Source organism: Microcebus murinus, chromosome 3, assembly GCF_040939455.1.
Source record: "Microcebus murinus isolate Inina chromosome 3, M.murinus_Inina_mat1.0, whole genome shotgun sequence".
Classification (NCBI taxonomy): domain Eukaryota; kingdom Metazoa; phylum Chordata; class Mammalia; order Primates; family Cheirogaleidae; genus Microcebus; species Microcebus murinus.
In genome coordinates, this window is record NC_134106.1 from 71160230 (window position 1) to 71172566 (window position 12337).

The following is a 12337-nucleotide window of genomic DNA, read 5'->3' on the forward strand; positions in this document are numbered from 1 at the left end:
TGCAGTACTTGCACATTACATTCAGTTTATCTTAGCATCTGTGATATATTTCATGATATTTTTCATGCTGCATGAGATTTTTTTATATAACATGCAAACAAAACTTTCATTGGTTATATGTATACCAAAGATCCCAGTGTGGGGCTTGTTCCATTAATGGACTTTTTTTGGATGTTGTTACCACCTGTAAAATCGCTCATCTTGATTAATTTTTTCCATTTTTTTGTTTCTTTGTTTATACTATTAGTTGACCCTGTGTGAAAGTTTCCCATTTTCAAAGCCTATGATGATTTTCCTTTTAGCAAAGAATGGCCGAGAGGATTCTGAAGACCGGAGGAGCCGCCACTGTCCATACCTGGATACCATTAACAGGTCAGTAGGACAGAGATGCTGAGGGTAGCAAAAAAACAATGGGATCTATGCAGAAAGTTCTTTGGACTGTACATTGAACAACACATTCACAAATTTTACCCCTTTTAAAGCTTACTGCCCAGAAAATTGTGCTTCCTGCTGTGTTTAATACCATTGTCTGTCAATTTAAAGTGGCAGAAATACATATTGTGGAAGTGTCAGAACAAATGTTGTTCAGTGGTGGGCACATGCTTGAAGTGCTTTTAGCTCATTTTGAATTTATATGCTGAAATAATGGGATAGTGTCTTTAAAATAACAGCAGAAGATTTAAATATTTATTGAGCACCCACTTTGTACTATTCTAAGAACCTGGGATTCAGCAGAGAAAACAAAATTTGTTTGAAAGCAGAGGTGGTTTACCTTATCATGGTAGTCTCTTCACTGATTCCCAGATGGCATGTTAACATGCTTTTCAACCTGTGTTCTAGGATAATGCTATCAAGTAGAACTTTCTGCACTTATGGAATTGCTCTCCATAAGAGCTGTTTATTGTGGTAGGCACAAGCCACATGTGGCTGTTGAGCATTTGAAATGTGTCTTATGCAATGGAGGAGCTGAATTTTAAATTTTATATAATTATGGTTGGTGCTCTGTGTTGGGGGATGTGGAACCCACAGATATGGAGGGCCAACTGTAAGGGACTTGAGCATTGTGGATTTTAGTATCTATGGGGGTCTTGGAACCAATCTCTTGTGGATACCGAGGGGTGACTATTTTTTTTAAGAGATGGAGTCTTGCTCTATTGCCCAGGCTGGAGTACAGTGCGATCATAGCTCACTGTAACCTTGGGCTCAAGCGATCTTCCCACCTCAGCCTCCTGAGTAGCTGGGACTATAGGTGTGTGCTACCACACCTGGCTAATTTTTCTTATTTTTTCTAGAGACGGAGTCTTACTATGTTGCCCAGGCTGGTCTTGAACTCCTGGCCTCATGTGATCTTCCCTCCTCAGGCTCCCAAAGCATGAGCCACTGTGCCCTGCCCAGGGCTGACTGTATTTTAAATTTAATTGTCAGTAGCCACTTGTGTCTAGTGGCCCCTTTATTATATAGCACAATCTATGGTATCATTACCAATTTATTAAGAGTTAGTATTTGAGAAGAAGTCCCTTTGCCATCTGTGGATTCAGTGGAGGTAGTTTTTGTCCCTTACTGCTTAACAGTCACAAACCATTACTTTGTACTTGAACAAATAGATCTATTTGTAGATATTCCCCTAAAATTCTTTAGATTTCCCATTAATTATTATGGACAAAGATACATTTTTTCTTGAGACAGAGTCTTGCTCTGTTGCCTGGCTAGAATGCTGTGGCGTCAGCCTAGCTCACAGCAACCTCAAACTCCTGGGCCTAAGCGATCCTTCTGCCTCAGCCTCCCGAGGAGCTGGCACTACAGGTGCACGCCACCACTTCTGGCTGATTTTTTTCTATTTTTAGTAGAGATGGGTGTCACTCTTGCTCAGGCTGGTCTCGAACTCCTGACGTCAAGCAATCCTCCTGCCTCTTGGCTTCCCAGAGAGCTAGGATTAGAGGTGTGAGCCATCTTGCCTGGCCCATTTTTCTTTTATGGAAGGATTTATTCACTCTTTTTTATGTCCTTGCGTCCCTGGCATGTTGTTGGGGCCTTGTTACTTAAGTCTGATTTATAGCTGTCCCTCCAGAGAAAGTGACTGCAGTGGAAGGTTCTTGATTGGTTACAAATATTAATATTAATGAGAAAGAGGCTTATGCGCATTGTGTGTCTGTTCGACACCTTGACACCACTTTGGGGCGTGGTGGTGGAGGTAAGGAATTAGCATCGCTTCCCACAGTGTATATGTGGCTGTTGAATCTTTCTCTGAAGGATGCTGTGTAACATCGTGGAATATGGAGCCAGCACTGCTTCATTTGGGTGCCCTCCTACATATCCATTCCTATTAATTGTTTGTTTTTTTTCCTGTTTTGTTTTGGTTCTTTTAGGAGTGTACTGGATTTTGACTTTGAGAAGCTGTGTTCTATCTCCCTCTCACATATCAATGCATACGCCTGTCTGGTGTGCGGCAAGTACTTTCAGGGTAAATAAGTGTTATGAATTATAAACTTGTTAAGTTTTCAGAGCTAGCTGGAGATCTGCTCTGGGGAGACCTTTTTTTTTTAAAGAAAGTAAGCCATTCTCAGGAATCATGTTTAATAATCCCTATCTTTGTTTCTAGTAAATTGAAATACTCTTAGAAAACCAATAGGGTGTTCTCTGATTGGTCAAAATCAGAATACATCTGAAAGAGAGAAAAAATTAGTTGTGTGAAAGACTATGATCTCAAAGATTCTGGGTTTATTTTTTAAAAAACTTATTTATTTATTTATTTTTTTTAGGATGGTGTCTATGTTGCCTAGGCTGATCTTGAACTCCTGGGCTCAAGCAATTCTCCCGCCTTAGCTTCCTGAGTAGCTGGGATTACAGGCACGTGCCACTGTGCCCAGCTAGACTCTGGATTTCTGAATCTCAGTTGTTTTTTTTTTTTTGACACTTACATCTTTATTTATTTATTTATTTATTTTTTGAGAATCCTTTTGGTCTAAGGACTTTTTAATTCTGTTCTTTTCTGAAAGTTTATTATTTCAGTTCATCAGACCAAGCAATGCTATGTATATAGTATAGTGGGGCATTCAAAAGAGATAAACTACATTCTTTGCTCTCATAAGGAGTCAAGGTCGACACATAAAAGAAAAATCAACGAATTTATAAAGATTATTGCTAACTGTGGCATGAGTAGAAATAATGGCAATAGGAGTTCAAATGCAAAGGATCAATGTTAGCTGGAGTGTTTTTGTTGAGTTCATGGAGAAGGTGAAGTGGGCTGGCAGGTCATAACAGAGTTTGAATGGTTAAGGGAGAGAGAGTCTAGAAAGGAGTGGCAACATGAACAAAGTTACATAGGTGCAGATCGTCCTGAATGTGGGCAGTTGGAAATTCAGGACTGAGTGATGATGGACCGTCATGGGATATGTATTGTATATGTGTATGTACGTGTATATAACATATATATAATACATAAATATTTCTAATTTCTGATATATGTGAAACTAGCTCACATATATTTCATGTTGAAATTTGTTTCCCCAATCAATATCTCACACTGTCTAGGGAATAGACTAATTACTCATTTTTGTGATGAGAGAAGTTCATGTGGGAGATTGATTTCATGAGTGGAGTAATATTTGTTTTTGCTGATATTAACATGTTCCTGTAGAAAATAACAAAAGGAAAAGCAAACCTGATCTGTGCTTCAGCCTTTCTCCCTCCCCTGCAGGCCGGGGTTTGAAGTCTCATGCCTACATCCACAGTGTGCAGTTTAGCCACCATGTCTTCCTCAACCTCCACACCCTCAAGTTTTACTGCCTTCCAGACAACTATGAGATCATCGATTCCTCATTGGAGGATATCACGGTATGTGCAACAGGGCTGTGTGTCCAACAGGGTTGATTTGGGGCCAGTTCTTTGTGAGTTATCCTGGGGTTCCTGGGGAACTGCCCCACCGAGGTCAGGAAAAAAATCTCAGTCCCTTTGGGCTTGGAGAGGCTGCTCTGCCTTTGGAGGAACAAGGGAAACCACCTAAGGAGGTCAGAGTTCCTAATTGTGGCCTGTGGTCTTCAACCTACCCATTATTTCTGCTTTTAACATTGAGGTCTAGGGCTGAAGAAACATGGCTCCTTTCTAGTCAGGATTAAAGCATTTTTATGGAATAAGTTATCCTTCCACCCTTTGAGGTAGGGATGTGAATGGGGCCTGGCGTGGGACAGTAGATACCAAGCTACATACTAGCTCCTGCTTCTGACATATGAGGTAGCCACAATGGCCAGCATATGTCATCTGTGGGCTACAGTTTGTGATCTGTGCCAAGAGACAATCACTGTACTTAAATGGAGAGCATGGAATGTCCTCTTGGGTTTTGATTGGAGTTCGACTGTTGATTTTTGTTTTCCTTTTCAGCAAGTGGTGCATATTTATGGTGCTGACAATTCTGTTTATTTTTAAAGAAAGCTTGGTGTTTGGAGTCTTTGAAATACTGCTTATTCTACTTTTAAAAGTTTTATAGGCCTATTAATACTTGAAGTTAAAATAGTTATGGACAGTATTTACAGAGGGAGAAACTGCAATAAATTCAAGGTTTCAAAGCAAGTTTGTTATGACCTCCATCTGGTCTGTGATATAATGACTCGTAACTCTGTGACTGGGAAGAGGCTGATCCTGCCTCATGGAGATCCTCACACCAGCTTAGACGGGAGGAGGGTCTCCTGCTACCTGTAACTTAAGACTCCTGTTGCCTTCAGAGACTTGAGCTTCCCATAGTTTCTGGTAATTACTGTGAAGGTGACCACATCCGAAGTCTGAGGAAAGACCTCGGATTCAGTGATTTGGGGTTAAACACAGAGATCCCCTTGTAGGTTAGCAATGTGGAGAGACCCTACCCCATGTTACTTTGGTCTTTATACCTTTTGATGGGGGGCCTTTTTGGGTGTGTGGTGTAGGACTTTCATGACCACAGTGGTTTTTGTTTTTGCAGAAATTGCTGTTCTAGATGTATCTTAGGAATTCTGTTCACAGCTCTAAAACAACTTAGAATTTTCTTTTGCTTTACAGTATGTGTTGAAGCCCACTTTCACAAAGCAGCAAATTGCAAACTTGGATAAGCAAGCCAAATTATCCCGGGCATATGATGGTACCACTTACCTGCCGGGTATCGTGGGATTGAATAACATAAAGGCCAACGACTATGCCAACGCTGTCCTTCAGGTAGGATCAGGACAGGAACATTGAGGGAGGGTAACCCGGAAACAATATTATGTGTTGGCCAAGAAGTTAACTTCCTTCTTGTAGAGTGCAGTCAAAAGGTTCCCAGATACTGAGGATTCCACGTGAGTATTACTGTGTCTGCTTGAGGGGCTGCTGTCAAAGGGTGAGGCTTTTTCCAGCCTTTGGACTCATGTCCTCTAGAGCATCCAGGGAATAAGGGAATAGAGTCAGTGTTGCTGGAACTATCAAGAACCATGCTTGGCTGGGCGTGGTAGCTCACGCTTATAATCCTAGCACTCTGGGAGGCCAAAGCGGGTGGATTGCTCGAGGTCAGGAGTTCGAAACCAGCCTGAGCAAGAGTGAGATCCCGTCTCTACTATAAATAGAAACAAATTAATTGGCCAACTAATATATATAGAAAAAATTAGCCGGGCATGGTGGCGTATGCCTGTAGTCCCAGCTACTTGGGAGGCTGAGGCAGAAGGATTGCTTGAGCCCAGGAGTTTAAGGTTCCTGTGAGCTAGGCTGACGTCACGGCACTCACTCTAGCCTAGGCAACAAAGCGAGACTCTGTCTCAAAAAAAAACCATGCTTGATAGGGGATTTTTTTTTTAATGGCGTAGATGTTTGCTGATTTGGCCATCTGATATCTTGTTTGTGCCCATGTGCTTATAGCCTGAAATGGGAAAGGCAGAAAGCCAAAGGTGTCTTATTTTCAATTTAAAGTTTTTTCTTTGAGAAAGTTATCTCACTCTGGTGTCCTGGCTAGAGTGCAGCGGTCATCATAATTCACTGCAACCTCAAACTCCCAGGTTCAAGTGATCCTCCACCTCAGCTTCTTGAGTAGCTGGGACTACAGCCATATGCCATTATGCTTGGCTATTTTGTTTTCTATTTCTAGTTGCTTGGCTAATTTTTTCTATTTTTAGTAGAGCTGGGGTCTTGCTCTTGCTCAGGCTGGTCTTGAACGCCTGACCTTAAGCAGTCCTCCTGCCTCTGCCTCCCAGAGTGCTAGGATTACTGGCGTGAACCACTGTGCCTGGCCTCTTTTTAAATAATTATTCTCTAAGCAGAAAGTCCTTGCTGCTTTAGCTGTGCTAAGTTTATAGGGGTTTTCCTAATCCCCTCTATGATAATGGTGCTGTCGGTGATCTGAGTTGTCTTCCCCATCGATGCCTAGATTTATTGTATTTAGCAGAAACCATTCTATCCTTCTTTCTAAATGGATTGCCTCGAAGAAGAAACGTGTTCATGGTAAGCACAAGTTTGGCAAGGATTCATGAACCTTCAGGAAGGACTTCTTTTTGGTTTTGTTTTATGGAGACGGGTTCTTTCTCTGGTTGTCCAGGCTAGAGTGCAGTGGCGTCTTCATAGCCACTGCAACCTCTAACTCCTGGAGGCTCAAGCAATCCTCCTGTCTCAGCCTCCTGAGTAGCTAGAACTATAGACATGTACTATCACACCCAGCAAATTTTTCTGTTTTTTGTAGAGGCAGGGTCTTGCTCTTGCTCAGGCTGGTCCTAAACTCCTGGACTCAATAGTCCTCCTGCCTTGGCCTCCCAAAGTGGTGGGATTACAGATGTCAGCCACTGTGCCCAGCCTGGGAAGGACTTTTTGATACTGTATTTTTATTTAGTGTCTGGTCTCTGCTTCTGCTCCCAGTTTTTTTTTTTTTTTTGAGACAGAGTCTCGCTTGTTGCCCAGGCTAGAGTGAGTGCCGTGGCGTCAGCCTAGCTCACAGCAACCTCAAACTCCTGGGCTCAAGCAATCCTTCTGCCTCAGCCTCCCGAGTAGCTGGGACTACAGGCATGCACCACCATGCCGGGCTAATTTTTATATATATATATATATATATATATATTAGTTGGCCAATTTATTTCTTTCTATTTATAGTAGAGACGGGGTCTTGCTCTTGCTCAGGCTGGTTTCGAACTCCTGACCTCAAGCAAACCACCCGCCTCGGCCTCCCAGAGTGCTAGGATTACAGGCTTGAGCCACCACGCCCGGCCAGCTCCCAGTTTTATAGCTTTGACTAATGAGTGTGTGTTTCTTTCTGAAACTATATAGCTAGCCTATATTTTTGCTTAATGAGGTAGAATTTATTTTTGTTCTCTGAAACCTTTTGACCATTTTTTATCATAACAGTACATTCACTTTTTTTTTTTTTTTTTTTTTTTGAGACAGAGTCTCGCTTTGTTGTCCAGGCTAGAGTGAGTGCCGTGGCGTCAGCCTAGCTCACAGCAACCTCAAACTCCTGGGCTTGAGTGATCCTTCTGCCTCAGCCTCCCGAGTAGCTGGGACTACAGGCATGTGCCACCATGCCCGGCTAATTTTTTATATATATATCAGTTGGCCAATTAATTTCTTTCTATTTATAGTAGAGACGGGGTCTCGCTCTTGCTCAGGCTGGTTTTGAACTCCTGACCTTGAGCAATCCGCCCGCCTCGGCCTCCCAAGAGCTAGGATTACAGGCGTGAGCCACAGCGCCCGGCCTACATTCACTTTTATATACAATAGTATGGCTTTATTATAGGAAAACATCACATTTTGTTCAGATGATTTTCATATTATTTTTATTTATTTGTTTGTTTGTTTGTTTATTTATTTATTTATTTTTGAGACAGAATCTCACTCTGTTGCCCGGGCTAGAGTGCCGTGGCGTCAGCCTAGCTCACAGCAACCTCAAACTCCTGGGCTCAAGCAATCCTTCTGCCTCAGCCTCCCAAGTAGCTGGGACTACAGGCATGTACCACCATGCCCAGCTAATTTTTTATATTTTTGGAAGAGACGGGGTCTTGCTCTTGCTCAGGCTGGTCTCGAACTCCTGACCTTGAGCGATCTGTCCACCTTGGCCTTCCAGAGTGCTAGGATTACAGGTGTGAGCCACTGCACTCGGCCAATTTTATTTTATTATTATTGTTTTGAGACAGTGTCTCACACCATCACCCAGTCTGGAGCACAGTGGTGTAATTATAGCTCACTGTAGCCTTGAACTTCTGGGCTCAAGGTGATCCTCCTTCTGAGTAGCTGAGGCCACAGGCGTGCACCATCATGCCCAGGTAATTTTTTTTTTTTAACTTTAAAGATGGGTTCTTACTATGTTTCCTGGGCTGGCCTCAAACTCCTGGCCTTAAGTGATCCTTCTGTCTTGGCCTCCCAGAGTGCTGGGATTTTAGATATGAACCACTGTGTCTGGCTTCATATTATTATTATTATTATTATTTTTGAGATAGAGTTTCACTTTCTTGTCAGGCTAGAGTGCCGTGGCGTCAGCCTAGCTCACAGCAACCTCAAACTCCTAGGCTCAAGCAATCCTACTGACTCAACCTCCCGGGTAGCTGGGACTAGAGGCACGCGCCACCATGCCTAGCTAATTTTTTCTATATTTAGTTGTTTGGCTAATTTATTTCTATTTATAGTAGAGACAGAGTCTCACTCTTGCTCAGGCTGGTCTCGAACTCCTGAGCTCAAGCAATCCTCCCGCCTTGGCCTCCCAGAGTGCTAGGATTACAGGCGTAAGCCACTGCACCCGGCCGTGGCTTTGTATTATTTTAATGTGGAGTTGAGAGATGGGGGAATTGTGTTTCATAGATAGTTATCTTTTCCCCAACCAAAATGGATGATGACTAAAAGAGTATTTGAATTTCTAGCCTTAAGTACCTTATGAATTTAAATATTGTCATAGGCATAATTAGAGTTTAAAAAGAAAATTGTTACATAAGTTGGTTAGTGAATAGAGATTTAAAGTTTGTTGTTTTTTTTTAACCTCTTTATGATATCTACATCAGCAAAATATGCACAGAACTGTCCTTCATATGAAACTCAATGTGGAGGATATTTTTATAATGTGAGCTCTGGGTAGATTTCTCTGAGGGTCCATTTACTTTGACTCTTTAAGGGCATTACAGACATCACAAGGTTCTATTAGAAGAACTTTAGTTAGAAGAGCTTGGCTCTAAAGGGTCATGCAAAGCGACTTTGGTTTAATCACTGTGTTTGATTTTAGGCTCTGTCTAATGTTCCTCCTCTTCGGAACTACTTCCTGGAAGAAGACAATTATAAAAACATCAAGCGTCCTCCAGGAGATATCATGTTCTTGTTGGTCCAGCGTTTTGGAGAGTTGATGAGAAAGCTCTGGAACCCTCGGAATTTCAAGGCACATGTTTCACCCCATGAGATGCTTCAGGCTGTTGTCCTTTGCAGCAAGAAGACTTTTCAGATCACTAAACAAGGTAAGGAGCAAGCAAGTCATTCATGTTCCTCTGACTTCAGGACAACAAAACTAGTTTGATGAACAAATTTATTTTCACTTTGCAATGAATCTTGATAGTAGCCAGAAGTGAATCCAGTGGATAGTGTGGTTAGGTTCCTCACTCCTCTCTGATCAGTCTGCCCTGCTCAGAGTCGCAGGAGATTCCAGCTGAATAGAAGGTTCATCTTATTTGGTAAACTAAGCTGTGTGGCTTAGAGCAAAACCAGGCGACTGGGAAAGGCACCAGCCTTGCCACCTATGCTGCTCATTTTTGTCATGTCCCATGCTAGGCTATTCTGATGAAATATTTTGACTGTTTTCATCTCTCCAAACCCAGTTTGTTATTGCCTTGTGGGTTAAGTGGACACTGTAACTCTGTACCTAAATGTTGTAGCATCCATGTCAGTTTATTCAGCATTTATTCATGGTGCCAGGTTTTGGAGCAGAAGGGATAAAAAACATGATTTTTCTCTGAGGAGCTCTCAGTCTAGTGGGGAAGATATTTATGTCAAAAAGTAATCACAGGGTGCTAAGGCAGACTGTGCTATAGGAGGGAGCATGGAGCAAGGACCCCCCCAGTTGAACATGTGGGACATAGGTTGGAGTGGAGGATGAAACCCTTGAGTTTTAAGTAGAGGAGGAGGTTGGTCCGAGTGCAGTGGTGTTTACAACTAATTGATCACAACCAGTTACAGATTCCTTTGTTCCTTCTCCACTCCCACTGCTCCACTTGACCAGCCTTTTAAAAAAAAATAAATAAATAAATAAAAAAAATAAGTAGAGGAGGAGGCAGGTCGGGGGTGGGTATTCTGGGAGTGGTGGCACAGTGGGTAGAAATGGGAGGTGCCTGGCACAGACAGACTGCATGTAGCTGGACCCTTGGATTCCAGGGGTCATTGGAGAGCTGAGCTGGAGGTCTGGTGGGAGGGACCAGATGCCACTTTAAGGAGCTTGGATTATATCCTGACAACAGTTGGAGTCAGTGAAAGCATTTAAGCAGAAGTGTGACATTGGATTTATGTTTTAAAAAGATACTCTGGCTGAAGAGTGGCTTAGAGAGAAGTTCATTAGTAGCTTTTAAGAGTCTCTTATACTTAGGGAAAGGAGAAATGCGTGGGAATGAAAGTAGGATTTGAGGCCCATTGGACTCTTGGGGCTTTAGGGTAGTAGGAAATAACATACAGTTTGGGTTGGATAATATATATTGATCAGAAACTTCATGATTTATTCCCAAATAAGCAGAAGTTATTAAGCCATTTGAGTGTGGCTGTTGATGGTGTTTAGTAGTTTACAGTATGGCTAGTAAAATCTGAGTTCCTCACCCTTCTGAACAGGTGGCAGCCTGATTTTGTGCTGTGTAGGACTATCTGATTTCCAACAGCTAGGATGGGTAGGATATTTTTTGTATAAAGGGACATTTTTGTTTCTGGATCAGTTCTCTGAGATCCCAGGTTTTTATATTAAGGCTGCATTGAGGTGTGAAATTTTTGTTGAGAATGAATTTTTTGTGAGCCATGATGGTAGATGGTTCAGTGTCAGCATTCACAGTGCTCTACAGATGATGACTCCTGGCCTGGAGGTGGATATTGAGTTGAGGCCTTTTAGCTTTTGACAACATTGGAAAGCTACAGCATAATTGCTTTTAGAGATGCAGAAAAATCAGAGTGCCCTATGAATAAACTTACCCAGTTTCTTCTTTCATAGCCATTGTTGGGTGTGATAGTTTTGTTGTCACACAGACATAGTTTCCTCAGTCTCTGAGACCTAGCAGGTTATCAATTGCTTAGTGTTTAGATGTACAAAGAGATTCTTGCTGTTATAGCATATTGTCACATAAAAGCATTCTATGTGAGGGGAATAAAAAGAAAGTCATTCTGTGGGAATGTCAGAGGCTTTTGGGATTAAGGAAATGAAGTTAAGGAAGACATTTTCGTCTTTGGGATTTTAATTGGGTGAGCAAAGAGGAAATAAATAGAAGCAAATCTTAGTGGGGAAGTAGGCTTAGGAATAATCTGGCAGGCTCCTTAGACAGTATTCTTATGCATCAGCAATACTGTCCACGTGCTTGTTCCCAGAACCCCTTGCTCTAGGTGCCCCTAGATGCCTTTCAGTCCTGGTGGTAGAAAAAATTACCTTCCTGCAAAACAGGAATCTTTGTAAGCTAGAGAAGGGAAGAAGGAAGTCTGAGCTTATTTAGGAGAAGTGGATATTAATGATCATTATACATTTGTTTTGGTCATCACTGGATGATGAGATACAAGTTTGGGGTAGAGATGATGATGGAAGGTTCTGTTATGGATCACAGAGCGTAGGGAGAGAGGATAGGTTGGAAGCATAAGAGCTTGACCTTGAGGTGTGCCAGCATTTACTGGTCAGATAAAGGAGGATGCACAGGGGATAGGATGGTATGGCCAGAGAGGAAGGAAGAGAACCAGGAATGTGGAGTCATGCACCCAGCACGTGGTTTGGGTTGCTCTCATGCCTCCAGCTTCAATACGTTCACCCTTCCTTCTTTTCTAGGGGACGGAGTCGACTTTCTGTCTTGGTTTCTCAATGCTCTGCACTCAGCTCTGGGGGGCACAAAGAAGAAAAAGAAGAGTAAGTCACGTTACTTGTAAAAAGGAGCTCTTTTTTGTTTGTTGTCTGTTTAAAAACTTTGCAACTTCTTATCCTTTTGTTCTTAACTATTTATCTTTGTGTGTGTGTGTATTATACACCCAGGCTAAGTTTTCTGAATAGGCCCTTCTTCATATTTTTTGTTAGACTATGGTTATATTCCCAATAGTCTTTTTTTTTTTGTAGAGACAGGGTCTTGCTATGCTGCCCAGACTGGTCTCGAACTCTTTTTTTTTTGAGACAGAGTCTTGTTTTGTTGCCCAGGCTAGGGTGAGTGCCGTGGTGTCA

General features: G+C 42.2%; 1 protein-coding gene across 1 annotated transcript in view; it reads left to right on the forward strand.

The window, feature by feature from the left end:
- Positions 1–12337, forward strand: part of USP39 (ubiquitin specific peptidase 39) — a 30649-nt gene that overhangs the window by 1200 nt on the left and 17112 nt on the right. Inside the window, exons 2-7 of the mRNA XM_012774296.3 lie at positions 303–372; positions 2367–2461; positions 3698–3834; positions 5029–5181; positions 9188–9413; positions 11954–12031. Of these exons, the coding sequence (XP_012629750.1) occupies positions 303–372; positions 2367–2461; positions 3698–3834; positions 5029–5181; positions 9188–9413; positions 11954–12031 (759 nt within the window). The remainder of the gene's footprint in view (positions 1–302; positions 373–2366; positions 2462–3697; positions 3835–5028; positions 5182–9187; positions 9414–11953; positions 12032–12337) is intronic.